The sequence below is a fragment of the Anopheles ziemanni genome, chromosome 3 (assembly GCF_943734765.1).
Source record: "Anopheles ziemanni chromosome 3, idAnoZiCoDA_A2_x.2, whole genome shotgun sequence".
NCBI lineage: Eukaryota > Metazoa > Arthropoda > Insecta > Diptera > Culicidae > Anopheles > Anopheles ziemanni.
In genome coordinates this window covers 63965538-63988158 of record NC_080706.1, presented here as the reverse complement: position 1 = coordinate 63988158, position 22621 = coordinate 63965538, and the positions used below count along the sequence as shown (strand labels likewise).

The 22621-nt window shown below is 40.1% G+C and overlaps 2 protein-coding genes across 2 annotated transcripts; one reads left to right on the top strand and one right to left on the bottom strand.

Moving 5' to 3' along the window:
* Nucleotides 1-324: 324 nt before the first annotated feature.
* On the bottom strand, nt 325-14609 carry LOC131285238 (zinc finger protein 436-like). Its single transcript, XM_058314092.1, has 7 exons — nt 14524-14609; nt 13947-14372; nt 13234-13884; nt 1495-2203; nt 857-1137; nt 487-786; nt 325-408 (listed from the first exon to the last, which is right to left on the bottom strand). Exons 1-7 carry the CDS (start codon nt 14524-14526, stop codon nt 325-327), a joined length of 2454 nt encoding a protein of 817 aa, XP_058170075.1. The 5' UTR covers nt 14527-14609.
* Nucleotides 12476-13115, top strand: LOC131290079 (transmembrane protein 60). Its single transcript, XM_058319461.1, has one exon. The coding sequence runs from the start codon at nt 12487-12489 to the stop codon at nt 12910-12912; it is 426 nt and encodes a 141-aa protein (XP_058175444.1). The 5' UTR covers nt 12476-12486; the 3' UTR covers nt 12913-13115.
* Nucleotides 14610-22621: the final 8012 nt, after the last annotated feature.

Genomic DNA, 22621 nt, shown 5'->3' with positions numbered 1-22621 from the left:
AGGATATTATTTCGTACACTTCGCTAGAGATTCGATATCCATTCATAATTAAATTTAAGCTATTTTCAATCTTAAGTAATTGTACCCAAAATATAGACTTAAGCAAGTAATTAATCAATTTCTGAATGATAAGGTTACGAGGGATCGTAACCTCCAATTTTGGGGTCCATCCCATGGCACCATTACTGCCACTAACCTGATAGAGCTATTTAGCTCTGTCCTGCTGCGCCACATTTTAGAGAGTTCTGCGGACAAGGAAATCAATTATTTACTTATCCGGTTCGAAAGTTTTTATCTAGGAGATGGTGCCGTTGTATGACTTACCTAATCGGTTTCGTTAACGTCTTGTTCAAGAAGATTAGACCACGAAGTATCGCCCTGTTGGTCCTCCGTATCTTGGAGGTAGTACTAAAAAAAAGCGACAACAAAATCAATAAATATTATGGTTGCTTAAGTGGTTTCGAAAATAAAATTATGTAACTTTACCTCAGCCGATTCGGTCATGTCTTCCGCATCTTCCTCTTCGTAGCTACCTCCAGGATTCTGCTGATCACCGACAACAGGCTCGTGTACCGACTCACTTTCATATTCGTGTGATGTTGTTATGCGCGGTTGATTAATCACTATCGTTTCATTAAGATGACCCTTTTTCTGCATGTGCGTGTACAATTGAGACTTGCGCATAAACCCAGATCCACAACTGACGCACTCGAATGGCTTCTTGTCGCTGTGCACGTAACGGTGCGCATTGCGATTGTCTCGGCTGTTAAAAGTTTTATTACACACCTGTATAGAATAGGTAGAATAAGTTAACTTAAGATATTGCTTTTCCTAAGAGACATTATCAAAAACCTACCTCGCATGCGAAAGGCTTCGTTCCGGTATGAATGCGTTTATGTTTTTGAAAATGTTCTGGATATACAAAGGTAGCATCGCATAAATCACACTTGTAGGGACGTTCGCCCGTATGAGTAGCTCTGGTATGATACAAGAGCAACCTTCGTCGTTTAAAGCAGGCACCGCATGTTTCACACTTGAAACGTTTATCGTTGAAGTGTGTTAGTCGTTTGTGAGAATACAGATTCGAGCGTTGAGCAAAACTGGCATCGCATATATCGCATGAAAACGGCTTCTCACCTGGAATGAAACGAAAACGATAAGAACTCGTGGCAAATCAAGTTTGCTTTTATGGAGAACTATTATCTAATATTTCAATCTTAATGGTCATTTAACCAGCCCAGGAATGTCATGTTTAAAATAATATATAATGTAAAAATGCTGGACGAACTGCCCCACATGCCTTGTAACGCAAAAAATTCACACAGATTCGCTGGTGATAGAATTTAAAAGAAAACTTAATTATGATGTACTACTCCAGTAGGCACAACATTGTAGTTTGATAAAATGCGAAACTTATCAATTTCACCGCAACACAAGAAGAAAGAAATACTACAAAAAGAAGAAACAAATATTAAAACAAAATACTATACCTACCGGTGTGAATACGTTCGTGATCGGCGACTTCAGCCTTCCGGGCAAAAGGTTTTCCACAGGTACGACAAGCGAAAGGTTTCGTGCTAGCATGAATAACCTTATGAACATTTAGGTTGTGTTGAGACAAGAAAGATTTCCCGCAATCGCTGCAAGGAAAGTCTCGACTCCCAATATGCGTCTTTTCGTGATGCAGGAGGTTACTGCGACTGTAGAATGCGCTATCGCACTTACTGCAAGCAAATTTCCGAACCCGATCCTTGTGTGTTTTCATATGCACCGTCAGAATGTACTTGGAAGAAAAATCTTTCGAACAAACGGAACATTTGAAAGGCTTCAGTCCCAAGTGTGTATTCTTGTGGACTTCGTAGACAGTCTTAGATGTAAACTTTTTGCCGCATGTATCACAGGACCACATTTTATTGACGGCAGCGTGCGTTTTTCGATGCAGCCGTAACGTTCGAGCTTCCGTGAACTCGATCCCACAGACATCACAACAGAAGTCCCTACAATCCTCGATCGTGTGCTGGTCCATATGCTCATTGTAGGTTGGCCGCCGGTAGAACATTGCGTCACATCGTTCGCAAATGAGTATCTTTTCTCCATGCTCTTTCTTCAAATGCAATGTAATGGTTTTTATGCTGTATGAATCTACCTGCCCACGTGTGGAGCATAGCGTGCAGTAGTAGATGCCGTCAATTTTGACGAACAACTGTAAAGAAAAAAAAGGTAACGGTAACGTAAATTATTTAGATTGTAACGATTTTGCCTACTTACTTCTAAAAAAATTGTTTTACTACTAAAAAACTGTTTTTAAATTAAGATAGTTGTATAATTCAAGCAAAACATCGTTATCTAGCATCTTCTTCTTCTTATAAAAGATAATTAATGTCACTAAAAAGGTGGCACTCTTACTTAGATAAAGTGAAGTACTAAAATCGATGCAACATCTCATCTTTGTATGGAAACTCTCGACATGCATTGATCGCCATAGCCAAGCAATGAGCTTCGTTGAGGAAAATAGAAGGATCACTATAGAAACCACTGGTATCCCGAGGAAACCTGGAGAAAAAGAAAACCGTTTGTCGAAACGGGTTTTAACACTTTGTTGACAGAGCCCGAGTCGGTCTAGCTTGGCTTTACGTTCTGACGGCAAGACGAACACACACGGTAAGCAGAGATTAGAGCAACTCGATGCACGCATACTTTGATCACGGTGATGATGATTTAATAATTTATAGAGGTTTTGAGCCGGGAGGCTTCTTTCACCTCTTCTTGATCACGGTGACTGCAGCATATTTCTCCCAGAAAGCGCCTGTCAACAAAGTGTTAAACTTTGGAAAAAGAAAAGTAAAAGGAGCACTATGTGTTCGATAGACCAAGCATATCAACAGCACAGCAGTGAGTGACAGCAGAAATCAGTTCTAAAAAGTTTTTGACCCATAAATAGATGAAAATGGAACATAAAAATTATAGTAACATTTAATATCAATTCTTTGAAAAGCTAAGTTTTTGCGTAGCCTTCAAAAATCGTTGGTTTAATAAATGTTGGTTTAACACGTTAAGCGCTACGTCGGTCTCGTGAGGCCGACAGCGTTCATTCCCGTATGCCGGCGTCGAACCGCTCGGACCGATAGAGCCGGACACAGGCGCTTCGGGACCGACAGCGTAGTAAGTTTTACAAAAGCATACCGTCGGTCCGCATTATTAGAATCATTTGTTTGGGAGTCGTTGGGAAACGAACAAAAATTTCATCGTAAGACTTTGCATATCCTAGAATAAAACACAAACACAGTTGAAATAATAATTGAACATGAGTTTGTTCATCGATATCGGCAGATATCGCTGTGGAGATATTATTGTTTCTATTAGTAGTCAGACATCGCTTTGTAGACAGAATTGTTCCAATTCTAAAGAAAACAGATGCCACGTGAAAGCACTGAATCGCCAGCAGAATGGTAAGGAGTGCAAAAACGTGTTATGCAGGAACGACACAAGCAGTTATTTATGCAGGAACGACACAAGCGAAAATTAAAAAATAATTTTAAAAAACGTTAAGCGCTATGCGCAAATTGCACTGCTTTCCGTTCTGCCAGCGATTCTTAGAAACGATGGCCTACCTAACTGGAACGGGAAACCGGCTTACGGGAACGAACACTGCCGGACCCACGGGACCGACGTAGCGCTTAACGTGTTAATAAAGATCCTAGAAAGCGATAAATTGTCTACTTAACCCGCTTGTTTTGCAATTGGGAGGTTTAACGATACAACATCAAATACTTTACAGCAGGCTAGCATTGTCTGATGTTCTACATTGCCGGCTTTGCTAGCTAAGATGTAAAACGCTGTAACGTGTTATCCCAGTTTTACTAAAAAGTTACTTATGATTATCAAAAATTAGTATAAGAAAACATGTGTTATGTTATGATGAAATGACATGATACATACACTGCACCCATAAAGTCAGTACACAGCAGGCAAAAACAGAAACAAAGGCCGTTTACTTTGAGAGCAACAATTATATTGAAAAAGTAAGAATGAGGGATTGTTTCTGGCACTATACTCTTCTTTTTTATGTAATTTGGCCGATACGATACGTATCGTAGTTTGGCCTCCCGAGATATGGTCAAAATTGCGCAGTCGCACCCTAAACACGCACCAAAAAAGTGAGTACACAGTACAATGTTTCATCATATTTTGTATTGTATTTTGATTTTGTTTGAATTTTAGATGGTTGTTTGGGGTTTTATGATGAAATGTGAACGATTCATTCAGTTTAACAGTGGGTGATAACAAATTCGCTTCTTTTTTGGCTCAAAATGGTCAGAAACGGAACTCCTTTGCAGAAGAGGTTTGATATCATCCGATTGTTCGAAAATGGAGCAACAAGTTAGTATGAGGATGCTATTTTACTCAAAATAAACCACAGAACAGTAGCTAGAGTGGTTTAGCAACGGAAAAACGAGGACGGTGTTGAAATTTGATCGAGAAACGATAGGTTTACCGTCATATCGAACCGGATGTTGCGCATGATTGAGACGATTGTGGCTGCTGAACCCAAAATAAGTGGCCAAACCTATGTTGACAATAGTGTACGAGATCTATGATGACATACTTATCAATTTGGCTTTTATAATTTGCCGATTTGGGATCCGCGACAGCCGAGCGGTAGCGCCGGTTAGAAAATCGGCCAATGAGCGCCGTGGCTCACCACCTCGACGGCGTGGGTTCGAATCCCAACCGAGACCGGACCCTCCCCTGTACGAGAGGACTGACTATCCTCGTACAACAGGGAAACAAGTCTCGTAAGCCCTTAACGGGCAGGCATGACCAAGTGGTCGTTACGCCAAGAAGAAGAAGAAGAATTTCCCGATTCCCTACCCCTCTTGCACCCATACAGCCCCATACTAAGACGCCTCCACCTCGGTATTCAGCGTATAGCGGGATTCAATTCTACCGTGGGTTTTCTCCACACTTTTATTCCACCATCCCTTCGAAAAATAGTCAATTTACTCTTGATCTTTGCTTGCATTGTTCTGAGAACCCGAGGGAATTGTTCACCGCTGGCGATGTACTGCTCCGTTGTGAGACTTCTTATGTTGATTGTATGCTTTTAAGTTAAATTTGTCCATGATTTTTGAATAGATTCACCACTGGTTGATATTCCTTACCTCTAATGAAATATTGTCGCCAGTCAAAAAACCAACTGAATTGAAGACTTTTCCTCTATTATAGATGTCTAAGAATTTAATAAAACAATGAAAGCATATGAAAACGTTCATATGATAAAGAAAATTATGATAGATATTGTTGATATAGTTTGACTATTCCAAGATTAAGAGTTCCGCCAGGTTAACTATACTCACTATAAGCTACGAATAACACAAAAGTTGCTTCTCTAAATCAGCCTCAACGTTCAGAAGAATATTTCTCCAGCGAAAGAGTCTCCAGCTTGAAATCCAATAGCCGATTTGAGCAAAATTGTACAGTATACTATGTTACAAACATTGTATAGTATAAATTGGTAGTAAAACGAACGAAAAGAAGAAAGTTAAGCAGAAAAGTGCAATAAAGTTAGAAAATTGTCAAGCATCAACAAACAGTCATAAAATATAACAGAAATACCATTAAATACCAAAAAATTCTGAAAATAGTTCAACAAACCACGTACACTGTGCCAATCGGTAAGTGGGACGGTCATAAAAAGAACACTTGTCTGACTTTGCGATCAATTTTAGGGTACTTAGAATTGATAACAATGAATTTCGCTTATCACATCTTCTTTGTCTATCTTTCTACGAAGCATGTGCAAAAAGAGAGAGTAAAAATCGGTCACCAAGCGGCGCAATGATCGAAAAAGTGCAAAAAGTCATAATTTTGCCAGCCAAACGTAAAGTTGGACACTTAGGATTCCTAAGAATGTCTGCGGCTGAAGTGTTATGGAAGCTAGCTTAGGCACGTAAAATCATTTTCTGATGATCTATGATATACTAAATTATTGTTATATGTATAAAAAAGATGAGTTTTGATAAATTATTTACACTTTGTGGTTGAAATATGTTACACCACTGAAAGGAATGAAATATTATCTTTTTTATCATATAAATCGATTAAAAATGCCGAAAGTTATCGAGTTTTATCAATTTAACAAAAGTTACTGTTTTGCGATACACTAACAATCGATAAAAAAGCCCATATTGTCAAAAATATAACTTGAAATGGGTCATCTTACAATAAACTTAAAGGACGATGATGTGAGATTCATCAAAAAACCAACTGAATTGAAGACTGTTCCTCAATCATAGATGTCTAAGAATTTAATAAAATAATGAAAGCATTTAGAAGGTTCCAAACTGTTTCCAGAACATACCCGCAAAACCCGCAAACAACGCCTTTACTTTTCAAAACCTTATATAGACGATGATTTTAGATTATGTTGAAAGGTACTCTTCCTATCTCGTTCAAATGCATTAATTTAATGTGGTAATTGTCGTCACAGTAAGTATGACTTACATATGAAGCAAACATATACACTTTTGGTTAGAAAGGCAGGCAGTTTTCGAACGTAAAACGGAGCTGACGCGTTTTAAAAAAATTGTTGTTTTAACTTCTATTCCTTGGAGGTCATTTGTTAATGTTGTAGGTGTTTATGTGGTCAGAATGAACTGAAAAACTTGTTTTTAATTAAAGTTCGATAGGTACACATTACAACGTTCATATGATGACGAAAATTATGACAGATATTGTTGATATAGTTTGACTATTCCAAGATTAAAAGTTCCGCCAGGTTAACTATACTCACTATAAGCTACGAATAACACAAAAGTTACTACTCTAAATCAGCCTCAAAGTTCAGAAGAATCTTTCTGAGTCTTTAGTATGAAATCCAATAGCCAATTTGGGTAAAATTGTACAGTATACTATGTTACAAACACTGTATAGTATAAATTGGTAACAAAACAGCAATAGGAAGAAATTTAAGCAGAAATGTCCAATAAAGTTAGAAAAAACTGTTGTCAAGCATCAACAAACAGTCATAGACTATAACAGAAATAACATTAAATACCAAAAACTTCTGGAAATAGTTCAACAAACCACGTATTAAACCTGAAAAGCAAGTGTCCAACTTTACGTTTGGCTGGCAAAATTATGACTTTTTGCACTTTTTCGATCATTGCGCCGCTTGGTGACCGATTTTTACTCTCTCTTTTTGCACATGCTTCGTAGAAAGATAGACAAAGAAGATGTGATAAGCGAAATTCATTGTTATCAATTCTAAGTACCCTAAAATTGATCGCAAAGTCAGACAAGTGTTCTTTTTATGACCGTCCCACTTACCGATTGGCACAGTGTATTAAACCTGAAAAGCAAGTGTCCAACTTTACGTTTGGCTGGCAAAATTATGACTTTTTGCACTTTTTTGATCATTGCGCCGCTTGGTGACCGATTTTTAGTCTCTCTTTTTGCATATGCTTCATAGAAAGATAGACAACGAAGATGTGGTAAGCGAAATTCATTGTTATCAATTCTAAGTACCCTAAAATTGATCGCAAAGCCATACAAGTGTTCTTTTTTCGACCGTCCCATTTACCGATTTGCACACTGTGTGTAGGACTCAGTATTACCGCTGAATAGGCGACGTTACCCAATGCACGTGTGCGAAGTTGCTGGAACAGAGTTGGCTTTGTCTAACTTTGGTTTCAAGAATCAAGGAACTAGATGCGGCGTGCTCAAAAAAAAAAGTTTTGGCTCTGTTTTGTTTGAGAAAAAAAAATAACATAAAGAAAATGATATTTTGAACCAAAATCACCTCCATATCCTAACAATAACGTGTACGAACATGTTCACAGACCCCGGCAGATGAAACGATGCAAATGCACGTATGAACAACAACAAACAACAAATTGATACGTACAAAAACGAACAAATAGAAAGTTAAACGTACCGCTGAATATTTCTTTGTAATTTCCTGGAATAGCACCACTCATTCGCACCAAATTGTTTCTCACGTTTCCGGATACCGGTTGTGCACGGTCTAACGTTCTTGCACATATTGTCGAATTTAGTGTTGGCAAAATCGGCATTCGTAGGTCGAAAATTCGAAGATTCGAAGATTCGATCCCATGACGGATTCTAAAGTTTGGGATTTGAATCGAACTCGATTTGTTTGGAACTCGATTTGATTCGATTCTGACTTGAACCCAACATCAATGAAAAAAGAGGTCGCAGCGTAACATTTAACGAGCCAGAAACCATGAAAATATTATTGATTTGGGTCGAAAATAGCTTTGACACGACCTGTCTTTTAATCGATCTTGCTCCAACCAAATCTAGATAATAAGAATTTGATGTAACTCATTTATATACGGTAATACGCACCACAACAAAGGGGCAATACGCACCATAACAAAGAGACAATAGGCACCACAACAAAGAGGCAACATCCACCGTGAAATAAAGATACAATTCATTCATCAAAAAAACAATTTTGGGTCATTCAAAAAGCTCAAAAATATCCTGTGATTTGACCGAACCGATTTGTGAATTGCGAACCCTTTCTGCCAAAGAAAGCAAACATCATTCTAGTTTGTTTACAAACTGGTGCATTTTACCCCGACATACTGGGTGCATATTGCCCCTATTCATAGTTGAACACATTTTCAACTAAAATATGAGTAAATGTGCATACTTACTGAAATTTTCATGAACCGTCTGAAGCACTGATTCTCAATTCACTAAATTTCGTATTCCTCGTGGGTAAATATCGATTTCTGCACTTAATATTCCTTAGCGGAATGACACGTCAAGTTATAACAAAAACTGTCAGAGCTGAGAATGATTTTGTTTTAAGTTTATTTCGCGTTTCTGTTGATTTAAAGCTGTAAAACTCACAGGGTGGCCATATTTTAGTTTGTTCTTACAGGGTGACTACTTTTTACGCGTCCAAAACTCGTTTTTCAAGGGAAATTGGAAAGGGTGCGTATTGCTCATTTGCCTCTTAATCTACAGCAATGACGACCGTTTAGTTATCGATGCCTAAACAGCAGTCGATAACGCCAACCTGTCCTTGAAACCCGCTAGGCGATTTCGAGTACTTTCCTCGATCCGCAACCACCCCTGACCTATACTTTGGATGTTGTGTACAAGACTTGGTGCATGCTTTCTCCCTTACACGCCTAGGCTATTTTTTACTATCTTCCTCTTCTGTGTAATGAACGTACCGCTTTGATCCAACATGGTGACCCGTATCTGTACACTCGTGTGTTTTACTTGTGTTGATTCGAGAATTGTTAGACGATCCGGCGAAAATTTGACAAGTTCAGGTAGGCGCCCATATTTCAGTCAAGAGCAAGTCGTACTAACGACAACACCCGCTAGGCAATTTCGAGCAAATCGTCCTCAAAAACGTCCTCCATGACACAAACATCGAGCAGTTTTGTATGATGAGGAGGACAAGGACGACGATTGCTCGAAAAACGTCCTCCTTTTGTTTCATCCCCATACAAAAATGGAGGACGTTTGTTCGCGCGGAGGACGTTTTGAGGACGATATTTCGAGCTGCCTAGCGGGCACTATATTTTAGATGATCTACGCGCAACTGTTGAGGAATGGCATCGTCTTCGCTTTCTGGAGGAGTTAGAGTGGAAGTGGAATCAGAATTGTTGGAGAAGAAGGGTTCAGCGAATGTTCCGGAGGATTCAGCGACAACAGACATTGGAATTGGTAAGATAAAAAATGTAGTGAAAGCTATTCATACGTAGTGTAAAAGCGGACCCATTTTAAAGTGAGATTATTATTGTGTTAACACGTTAAGCGCAACGTCGGTACCGTTGGGCCGAGAGCATTCTTTCTCGTATGCCGGCGTAAACAAACGTGAGCAAGTGAAAAACGCATTAAGACTTAATGGAGGATCTTGCCAGGATGTGCAGAAGTGGTACAATCCGTTTTAGAATAAAGTGACTCTTCACGTTGAAGAAACAATTTCAGGTATGAACCGAGGTAGCCTTTCAATTCGAATGAAATTCGTTAGCATTAAACATACATGGGTAGGTATCACAAATACAACTAAACTCCTCCGAGCATACTCACAAAGCTACAATTTCTGGGCCACTGGATGCACGCACACATCCCCATTTGCTTTTTTATTTGACGCGTGCAAGCTCCCATATAAAAACGTCCTCCCTTTACCCAGGCCCGAGGCCTGATGACACAAGTGGAGGACAACTTGCATGCGACCTCGCCTAGCGGGAAGAGCGTCCGATTTGATCATGCATCTACCCACGACGAACAAGTTGAATAGCGCGACGATAAAACTAAAAAATGTACACTAGTGCTAACCGGTATTTTTACCCACTGTTGGATGTTCCACGGTCCGGCGAGAAGCGAGGAGAGCAGAGTTCGCGAACCTTTTTCGAGCAGAATAGGTTAGCCGATTTTGGTGGATAGCACGAACCTTTGCCGCGAACCTTTTGGACAAATTCCGTTTGGTTTCACCATTTGTTTACAATGCTTACTTTAATTTATTCTTACCAACTATCAATGAAACTACATCAAAGATTCGTTACGTGTGAACGCTAAAAGGTTCGGCGAACCTTTTTTTGGCATTCGTTTGTAATAGTAAGCGAAAGGTTCGCCATCAAAGGTTCGTCTCGTGTGACCGTACCTATTATAACGGTTTTTAATCACAACACGCAGATTTTTGTATTCAAAAAAAAAAATCATAGCCCTAGCACAGCTTCACCAAGAAAATGTTGTCGCATCTTCTTCTTCTTCTTCTTGGCGTAACGACCTCTTGGTCATGCTTGCCCGTTAAGGGCTTACGAGACTTGTTTCCCTGTTGTACGTGGAAAGTCAGTCCTCTCGTCCAGGGGAGGATCCGGTCTCGGTTGGGATTCGAACCCACGCCGTCGAGGTGGTGAGCCCCGGCGTTGTCGCATCAAATGACATTTTTTGACGTGACGGTCAAGTGAATGATCGAAATTTGAATGTAGAGCTTTAAACAGAATGAATGTCAGCAGTTAGGTACGGTCACACGAGACGAACCTTTGATGGCGATCCTTTCACGCACTATTACAAACAAATGCCAAAAAAAAGGATTGCCGAACCTTTAAGCGTTCACACGTAACGAATCTTTCGCCGCTTTTCACCATATCGTTTTGTAAACAAACGGTGCATCCAAACGGAATCTGTCAAAAAGGTTCGAGGCAAAGGTTCGTGTAATCCACCAAAATCGGCTAACCTTTTCTGCTCAGTCCCAGTTCGGCGTCGCATCAGAGCGGATGGTTAGCAGTGCACGAGGTTCCTGAAAAGGGTTAGCTGAAAAGTAAGGTTATCTTAGGCACGACCGCGTGGTGTCGCCGAGCTGGAGCTCAAGTCAGAGAAATCCTAGCCGACGCACATCTCGTGCTGTTTGAGTAATCAAGCGGATCACGAGTTTCGTGCGATCTGACAAACGGAAGGAAATATTCCTTTCGTTACGGCGGGTGAACAGCCGCATTTTGACTGCGCACTAGCGTGGTTGGCTAGCAGTGCTCCTGGCCGCATGGTGGCAGTCAAAAGGCGACGCCTACAGAAAATCGAAAACCACAGAAAATCAGGACATATGGCCTTTAGTTGCCAGTCCTTAACCTAAAGAGGTCTATGTCTCCAGGTTAGCTTGCGAAGGCCCAGGAAGCTGGATTCAATAGCCGTACTGGAGTAAATCCTCGCCGAATTGAAGAAGAAGAAGAAGAACCTTTTCTGCTCGAAAAAGGTTTGTGAACTCCGCTCGATTCTCTAAATAATTCAAAAAAAGGTTCGCCGAGCGTCAAAATTCGAGCAAGCCCACTAGGCGATTTCGAGCAATCGTTCTAAAAACGTTCTAAAATGAAAGAAACATCGAGCAGTTTTGTATGGGAAGTAGGACAAAGTAGAACGACTGCTCGAAAACGTATTGCATTTGTTTCACCCCCATACAAAAAAGTAGGACGTTTGTTCCGCGCGTAGGACGTTTTTAGGACGATATTTCGAGCTGTCTAGTGGGGGGTTCGTCTCGTGTGACCGTACCTAATGAACGTCACCGTTCTCAACACCACCGGTAATACATGAGCGATCCATCAAAAATGCAATTGCTGCTAGATTGCTGGAACTCTTGCAGCAACTACATGACTGCCGCAAAAAAATGAATTTCTGTCAGCCGGGCAGTCATATGTTACGAAAAATTTCAGTGATGCATGATCATGAAATATTTCACAAAATAATCTCTTGTTGACATCTAGCTGGAACGTCAGTGCCGAGGGCAGCGAATTGTTGTCGATTGTAAACATAAAGTTAGCAGCATTCCATTGCAATCTAGATGATACACATGAAAACTAAGCCGTAACAGCATCAACTTCAATCATAACAACTTGGCAATACAAGTTTACCTTCCGAAAAGTAAGTGTCTATTTTTCGTTGCAAAACCAATGTAACTTTCCAAAGCATTACATTTCTCTTCCAGCACCAGTCCAAAACCTAATGGGTTTCGTGCAGCGGGCTCTTTTTACGTGGTTCATTTTGTTAGTGTTTCTTGTAGTGCTGTGCCTAAGATTGGAGCATCGCATATACTGGAATTGGTTTCTGGTGTTCATCCCTCTATGGTTATACGATATTATTCTAGTAACATGGGCAGTGATCGAAATCGTACAACGCCAACACGCCAACCGGCTGATTTCGCTGCACCACTACAAGTACTACGTTGTGGGCATTTTGTTGAAAATATGTTCCCAAATAACCATCTGCTTGAAGCTCGAGTACAAATGGATGCCAATGTACGCAATGATGATTCCGATTTGGATGCTACTTGTGCTGCTTATCGTTTTCGTTGGAACACACTTGAAGCCGAAACCGCGACCAATTGGCTCGAATCGAAGTAACCGGCAATCAGCGGCAGTATCTTCATGAGGGTATTTGAAACTGCGCGTATGTGAAATCGAACCAAGCGCAACAGACTAGTTACAAATGTTATCCTACACTTACACCGCGCGCAGTCAGCTGCTTAGGCCAGGGATGCATAACCGATTGTAGAATAACTGATGCTTCTTCAATTCTAACCTAGATTATACTATCGACTGTATGCACGTTTTCGTGAGCGTAATATGAACTTTTACAGTAATAAATGTTATTCAAGAACGTAAAAATTTAAATCTTTTCCTCACCCTGTCTTGCCAAAGTAAGGAAGCACTTGTTAGGCAAATAGAAAAGTATGGTGTCTCGCCAACTTACCGGATGTGAGCTGCTGTTGTCTGCATTGTTCACTGTTTGAGGAGTTGTATCGTCGCTTTTCTCCACGCTCGACTCGGACACAGTATCAGTTGTTTTTTCTGTAGTTGTTTTCAAACGATTTTCAGAATCTTGGATTGAACTTTCGACGATGATTTCATCATACTCTATTTCATTCTCTGTGGTTTCAATATTCGAAGCAGTATCGTTGTTTTCTTCACCATCACTGTACGATTCAATAACATCTCCGTAAATGCAATACACTGTTCCATCTTCACTAGCCACTTCTACGATAGCTTTGCTGGGTTCACTTATGTACTGCTCTAAACTGTGTTCACTAGATAAAAGGTCTGGCGCACTATTTTCCGAGATCATTAGCGTCGCAGCAGTTGCAAGATCGTTGGATGAATTTTCCGAACCGACTAACTGCGACTGTTCTTCTTTCGCGTCTGAAACCTTTTCACTTTCTGCTTCATCATCTGCAGGCAAAAGTGAAGTTACATTGATAGGCTGCTGGGAATCTGCCGATCCGGATGGCCAAACTAATCCCATTTTCGATAGGTTTTCTTCCATATGATCCGGATTTTGTACGGGATCTCCTTCGATAGCGTTCGGTGCAATACCGTCTATTTGAAATACATCTTCGATGGACATCTAAAACATAAATCTTTGTCTTAATCACTCTGCTGGTTTTATCTAGACAACTCTTATCTTACCAACTCCTTGTTGAAGTTGTGTAGTGCGCTTTCTAAATGTTCTTCGGTACTGCCTGTCGCCCCTTCATTCTCCTTCAAATCTTTCTCCGTCAAACCGGCTAGTTTCATAACGGTTTGGTTGTACGCCATCGTCATTTCAATGCGAATCGTCTCCGCCCGTTGTATCAGTTGCTGGTACTCCAGGCACATCATGTTGCAATTCACACAAACTATCTGTGAGTGGGCAAGGTCAGTTGAGATTTCGATTTCCAGTATGTCGGAAAGGATCTTAGCTGGGGTTATAACGTTCTCGTCGATCTCAGCAAACATTTGGCAAAAGCCGATTTCGTCTTGCAGCGCCGAATGGTTGCAAACATAACAGTACGGATGCAAAAGTACTCCGCCAGGGTCTATGACGCCGTCCAAAGACGGTGACTCGTTGTGTCGCTAAAGGTAAAAAAAGGTTAGTTCGAACAGATCTGTCACAAACACAATATGACAATGCTTGGAATACAGGCGTGGAATTGTTTTGCCAATCGTCAAGCCATACATCGCTCATTGCAAGAAAACAACATCTATTGTTATAATTATTGCTTACCATTTTCCACACAACTGTTTGTTCTCGTTTGTTTCTGTTTATAACTATCAAACCTTTGAAAAAAATTTACCGTCGAATGTTGCCGCTGGCACATGAAAATTAGTGTTGGCAGAATCGGGACTCGGAAGATTCGAAGATTCGATCCCTAGAGGGATTCTAAAGATTCGAATCCCATTTGACGGATTCTAAAGATTTGATTCGATTGGGACTCGAATCAGATTTGATTTGTTTGGGATTCGAATCTGTTTTGATTTGTTTGGGACTCGAATCAGATTTGATTTGTTTGGATTCGAATCTGTTTTGATTTGTTTGGGACTCGAATCAGATTTGATTTGTTTGGATTCGAATCTGTTTTGATTTGTTTGGGACTCGATTTGATTCGATTCTGACTTGATCCTAAACTGTTTGAATCGACTCACAATGATTTGAGTCGAATTAGTTACATAACTAGTCGATCTAGAGACAATGTAATTGATTTAAATTTACTCAAATCGAACGCTGGGTAGAATGTCCATTGGACATAGATTGAGTTTTTTGCGCGATTTGCAAGTTTTGCTGTAAAAAAATTACTGGAACCTATTTTTTACAAATAAATACAGTAGAATGTCCATTATCCGAGTTGTTCTACCCAACCAAACCCATTTCATCAGGACCAGACCCTTTTTACCGGATTCTGAATCGGATTCTGGGGATTCAGATTAGAATAAACAATTTCCAGACCGACATTGATTTGTTTATGTTAGCAGCCGCACCGCGTCGATCCAGCGGCTAGCAGAGAGCGATGGATCGACTGACACTCCCACTGACAGGAGGCTGTCAGTGGAGAAGTGTCCTGCGGTGTGAAGAGATGAAAAGAAGATCTCTTCTGATCGGCATCTCGTGCGAAGCCGACGCGTCGTCGTGACGGTCCGCCAATTTTAATCTGTAACTTAGTATCCTGTATTTTAACGTGTTAGAATAATAAAGTTCATTGTTTTATCCCCAAAATACAAAAGTTGACATGAAGATGATTATGAGTCCCACCGCTTACCCCTACATAGGATTGAGAGGCACGAAAGTATATTTGTGTTCCTTCCCATGGACGAAAGGTAAATCGCCGAGTCCCCCAAGGTTAACGAGGCACCACTTTCTGGAGTGTATACACTCTTATAAGAGGATATTTCTGCTCTGTTTGTAGTTCCCCCCGCCAATTACCATTGGTTGATAATGTGGTGCCACTATCAAGGACAGAAAGGGACCCAACTACAGCGAGATGTGTAGATACTATTAGTTTTTTTCGTACAGCCATGACCACCAATGCGCGCGTATCTCAAAATTATGTAGACTCATTCATTCTATTCAGTTAAATTAAATAATAAAATAAAAAGTCCCTGTTCATTTTTTTACTCACCATCATCATAGTCAAAGACCATGTTGACAAATGCAATACTACGGGCTCAAAAACTACAACATTTACTAAATACATTGCAAGCACAGCGTCAGACTACCCGCTTCACGCATACGGCGCATAGGCGTTTGAACTCCCTAAGATTTCACGCTTGTTTAATCTCTCTTGGCATCCTGTTGTACCATTGTACTCCTTTGCAAAACAACGAATTTCGGGCGTTTCCAGACAGATAGCCGGGAAGTCTTGGCTCACCGGCATTAGGAGTGTGAGTCCTAACTACTATCCTTTCCCCAAATACGCTGGTACCAGGCGTTTCAAAATTTGGTACACAAAGACCACAGTTCCAAAGGAACACTATCCGCTGCTTGGACCGACTGTTTCTTGGATTGGGATTCGGATTTGGGGATTTGGTTTACCCACCACTAGCATAAAGCTGCAGCGCGCCAACAAGCTTCAAAAACTTGGTCGCAGCTTGAAATAATGACTGAGATAGCCAAATTGCTAATAACTTGTTAGTGCCTTGGTAAATTTCAGCAACATACACTTCAAATGAAAGGTCTTTTGAAGGCAAACAACTTGATACAACAAATATTTTACCTCGATTCTTATTTTATTAAATAAACATTTGAATGGGATTTAGATACAGAAACCTTGTTTGGTATTTTCTGCTGAAATAACAAATTTGTAAATAATTTTTGATTCTTTCCACCGATTTGTACATGTAACCCCATAAATGAAAAGGATGAACAATCGGAACATTAGGCTGATGTACATTTTTTCCATACTTACAGGCCTGGCAGCAATGGCAGTTAACATCTAAAGAACGATGACATGCGGCAGCTTCCGGCGAGCATTTTCGGGCCCATAGATTCATCAAATAGATGATATGAAAGATCATCTAGGCGACCATGTAAGTAAAAACAATGTATTGAAGAACAGTGCAATTAGAACAGTGAGCTAATCCTTAATGACTTCTGTATCATACTTACCGGCATGGCAGCGATGGCCGTTGAAAAACACAGTACGACTATGAGGAGCGTGTATGTAGGAAGGACTTCGCGGGTAGCATGCGGCAGTAACTGGTAAACTTTTAGGGGCAAGAGGATCCATCTATTTTGGGTAGAATTCAATCATGAACATGGTGATAGGATAGTTTGTTTTTTCCCGGTACCCGGACTAGTTAGCAAACACGTTGGTGCGATTGTTGCGTGTATTCTACGACAGCTAGTTTGATTTTTTTTTTGTTAAAGCCAAGAAAAATGCATTTTACGCACTCCGTGGGCGCCCAAAAAGGCGGGCGGTTCCTAAGAACAGACTCGAAGGTGTCATAAGAGCATCCCTCACTACTCCCTAAAAAACTCGGCAAAAAGCTGTTTCTTACACCACCAACCTCGCATGTTACCTGTCCTAACTAAGATATTAGCCACGCAACAGCTACTGTTGATTCCGTTCAAAGATAGTGGTCTTACTAGATCCTGACATCCCTGGCGAAATATGCCCTAATCAAAATTTGATGTGGCCTGTCGCTAAGCATGAAAAGGTGGTGGTGGTACATTTTTACTATTCCTATCTCCGTATGCTCCGTACCTGACCAAGGAAAAAATAGGTGGCATACCAAAATTGACTATGTAAAACTCTTTGAAGTAACTAAAAGAGCTCGAAAATGCTCGAACCTCCTAACTAACCTAACCCTAACGAAATACATAGTACGCTATCCCTGCCTAAGTAGCCATAACTACGCATCTCCTACACTTCATCTTGTGCCGCATCCCTGATTAGCTCTGCCCTATCAGTAATTTGATTGAAACGAGTCCTAACTAACCTAACCCTAACGAAATACATGGTACACTATCCCTGCTTAAGTAGCCATAATCACTTCTACACTTTATCTTGTGCCGCATCCCTGACTAACTATGCCCTATAACAGGGGTCGGCAAAGTCCGGCCCGCCAACCGATTTTATCCGGCCCGTAATAAAATTTTAGTGTTTCATACAAAAACTTCAACCCATTTTTCATAAGATTTGTCCACGATGTCAGGTTTGTTTTCTTCCCAAAAATGAAGATTAATATTGTTCAACGAGGTGTTCCTGTTATATGTTGAAAAAACCATCAAAATACAACGAAAATAAGAATTAAAATGTTTAAAAAATGTTTAATGAAAAAAATTCAAATATTTTATCTTTCCATTTGTGTAAGTCATTGTTTAAGGTATCCGGCCCGTAGTTTCGGTTTTCTATTTATCATCTGGCCCTTTTTAAGAAATGTATGCTGATCCCTGCCCTATAATGACACACGGAGGTTGACTGGCTGACTGACTGGCTGACTGGCTGGCTGGTGCTGCAGACGTCCCTACGAAGTCATCTTATGTATGTCATCCTGGCTAGGCTGAAATAGATACTGAGTTAATGCAATTTTAAAATATAGTATAGGATTGCACGAGGAAGGAGTAACAACCGTGTTTCAGCCGTGGGACGCTTCGAAGACGAAGATGGGACTGTAGCCATGAATAGTACTGAACGTGCCAGGACGGAATATCTAAATATGTTTCTTGCAAGAAAAGACACTCCTACAGAAATATTGGCACCTGATTAAAGGAAGAAAGACACCAGAGCAGCGAATGTTCATCAACAAGCCTTCGACAAGTGATGGAAGTCAAGACACCAGATACCGCAGATTGCAAATCATAAAATGGCAATGGAATATTAGTTATAGGAATTAGAGCTTGAAGTTACTGTTACTTTATACTGAACTTATTGAAAAGAAACTACGTTGGATTGAAAATGTTTAACGAATAATTCTCTAACTCTTTCGCCTCGTTGTAGGCGCTTATCTTCGGTGATAATGGGGCGCTCATCATCGGGAAAATTAACGTCTTCTACATAGAGTTGAAATATTATGGATAAATTCTGTTAACCGGTCTGCGCGGAAATTGCATTAGCCGGTCGCAATTTAAAAGTTATGTAAAACAACACAAGTTGTTACAATGGGAACTTTTTTTTCTGCTGTTTAATTTTTGTCGCTCATTTTTATAATTCGGAATCGGTTGGTGATTTGGCCGAACGTACGCTCCACCACTTGCCGCGCCCGAGAAAGCCTCTTGTTAAACATACGCCGATCTGGTGTGTCCTCAACTTTAAATGGGACCAGCATTTGTTCTGATCCTTGGAATGCTTTGTCTCCAACAAGAACATACTTAGAAATTCCCTCTGGTCCTGGCACGTTAACGGGTGGCATTCGTTTCACAGCAGTTTCCAAACTACTGGATCGATAGACCCGACCGTCCGCCATCCGACCTGGAGCACCGACATTTTCTTCAAACACTTTTCTTCAAACTTCGGTGCAATTGTGTCCCATTCATGTTGGGTATGTGGAAACTGAAAAATGTGTACCTTAATAAATTTGGCATGCAATACAACAGTCTCGAAATTAGCACTTACGCGCAGAAATTTCTGCATTAAGGCCGTTTGGATTGCTTTGCAGCAGCTGGCGATAACTTGGTGCAGCATGCGTCTTTCAATGAATGTGGACGTCGCCAAGTCTGGTACCGTTCGCCCGGTTATTAGATAACGCAAAGTAGCTGCTAATTGTTCCTGTGTGGACAATTGTATTCCACCTGATGTTTTTCGTGGAATATAAGGCGCGCAAAGATTGCACATCAAGCCGAACACAGATGGCGACATCTTCAGATAGCTTAAAAATGTTTTCGGATAAAGACGAGCCGCCAGCTCCACGTACCGCATGTGGGACAGATGCGGCCGATGTTGAAATACCGTGGATTGTCCATTAACCTGAATGACACAAACGATATTATAATATTAAAAACAACGTTAGCCAAATTATAGGCCTTAACACTTTGGTGACGGGGCCCGTGCACTCTCGGGGTAGCTTGGCTTAACGTTGTTTTTAGCGGAAAGCGCCCGTCAACCAAGCGTTAAGTCATGAACAATTTTGAATATGATAATTGTCGTCGAGGGAAGCGAAACCGTAGACGAGGCGCAGCGCCAGTAGGTCGGTCAGTAGGGATCGAAAAAAGCCGCCGACGAAGCGAAGCGGTTACCCGGGCAAAAACCGATAAACAAGTAAGTAACCTAGTTACAGGTTTATAATTTGTAAAAAAGCGTATCGAACGAAAAATAAAGTTAGTATTCTACAAGCGACAACTCGCCTCTTAACTCCTACGTCGATGGAAGTGCCACCTGGGAGCGCATCGTGCGCAAATTTCTACAATAAATCATTCGCAGTGGCAGATTATCCTATGGGTGGAGTTGGCGGCCGCTAAGGGCCTCGCCGGTCAGAGATCCCCTTTAAACATACTACAGAATTGAGAGTTAACCAAGATCGTGTGTTCAAACGACCGATAGAAGTGAAGAGTTCTTGCAATTCTTACTAGAAATTACCATATTGCTATGTTCAGTTTGGTAATTATTAGCGACATACAAGTTAATTAACAACTATAAAATTACGCAAAACAAGCGACTTAAATGAAGCGGTTTGAAAGTGGAGCAGTAAACCGTTGAAAATTAAAAAAGAAGAAGAATTTATTCATTTTCAAGAAAATGATTTGGGTAAATTTATAAGATTTTAAATGCTTCGAACTTGGTTGACAATGAAAATGCAGACTCCTCAACCGTCTCTAGGAGCACCGGAGATCCTTAGGCCAGAAACAACTACCATGTCTTAAAGCCAACAAGAAACTGAAATAATTGTTTCAACTTCAAATTTTGATTTTGAAACTGTTGCAACATGAAAACTAATCTTTTCCGATGTTTTCATTGACCACATAATGAAAAAAAAACCTGCAGATTATGGCAATATCGAGAGTTCTAAAACCTCTTTATAAAGATGAGGATGACGTTTACTGCAGAAAGTTCAATACAGAACATTTTTGACTAAAAAACCAACGGAGCATCAGAAGAAAGCACTTGGTTGTTATTTTCGGAAACTACCAAAAGTGTTAATTATTACCCAAGAATCAAAAGAACACATCACATCTATTTGTAACTTGTACAAAAGGTTTAGTTTACCGTATTTTATCGAGTATGGTGCGCAGACGAGAATAGTGCGCACCTAAACTAAAACAAAAGTATTGGGAAGTTCATCTTGGTTACTTGCTAATGGGTAACTTCCGAATATTGTGCGCAGATAGTATTGGATCGATCTTTAATTTGAGAACAAATGCACACTATATTCGATGAAATACGCTAACCCAAACTAAAGACACAAAGTTAATAAATGAAAGGGAAAAGAAACACAATTATTGGGAAGAAGTACTAAGATCTTATAAAAAACTGAAAACAAGAAGTAAAAACACAATAATTATGGATTTTGCAAACTGTAGAGCACAGTCAATTGACGTTGCAAAATACTTGAGCCTTCGCGCAAGCATTAAGCGGAAAAGTGCAGGTGCTATGAGTGGAATTAACCATGTGCAAATCACTCATAAAATTCAATTTTTAATTTTACAGCTACAAATTATAAGGCAGCAGTGCAATTTTTTCAGCTAAAACGCATTTTTACCTCTTCAACCCATCGTTGGAAAATTGTAACAAAAAAAAAATGAAAAAGGAAAACAATCATTCAATGACTCGGTGGTCAACTAGAGTCGACGCAGTCTTAGCTTTAAAACCCGGGTTTGGAGAAATCAAAAATGCATTGCAAAAAATTTGTAACGGTAAAGATGAAAAAGCAATAACAATAGATGAAACAAACACGCTTCTCCATCGAATGAGTAAATATGAGGTTGTTTTAATAGCCGTAATTTGGAACACGCTGCTTCAGAAAATAAATGCTACAAGCAAGACGCCTCAAACAGTTGAATGTGAACTATTGCAAGGATCAGTGTTGTTGCAATCTTTAGTAACATTCATCAAGAGTTTTCCCGCAGATTTTGCAAATGTAGGAATAACAGCTAACGAGTCATCGTATAGTTCAGTTCAAAAGAAAATCGTGTGCGTAAGCGAGACAAACACAAATTTTCTATCGATTAAGGATTTGTAATTAATGCATTCTATGTCATTTGTGATAATGTAAAATTTTTAATATTACAAAGGGCTAAGACATACGAGTCAGTTTTAAAACAATTTAAATATTATATAGAATCTGTCCCCTGATGATAGAAAGAAAATTTTAAAACTTTTGACTTAAATTTATAAAATGTCTTTAATCACAGCATGCTTTAATTGCAAAATATAACAATAATATAATCATACAGTAGATATTTAATGCTGGTTAATATAATGTTATATATATAGGTACCTTGTAAATTATACTACACAGGATGGGCAGCATGAACCAATGAGTTTGGCCGAAAAAATGAGTTTGAAACGGCGGCGCGCCCGCAGCGAGCGCAGCGAGCGGACTGCGCTAGGTCTACCGAAAAAGGGAGTTTGTTATAAATTTGTGAAATAAGGGGGGCCCGTGGGCCCCCCTCATACCACGCCCCTAGGTTGATTGCGTAGCCGAATTTTCATAACCTCATGCAAGTAATGCATGAGGGAGTTCATGCTGTACATCCTTTTCAGTATAATCAAAATCTTTAATTTAACGAGACATTCAATTCAAACGGTTCACACAACGGCATTTGTTACACCAATTGCATACCTTTAAGGTACACCCGCTCAAAAATGGTGTAGCCACGACAGCGATTTTGGCTGGGGGGGGCTTCATTTGGGATTTTACCAAAAATATAATGTACCCAAGTAATTTTTATG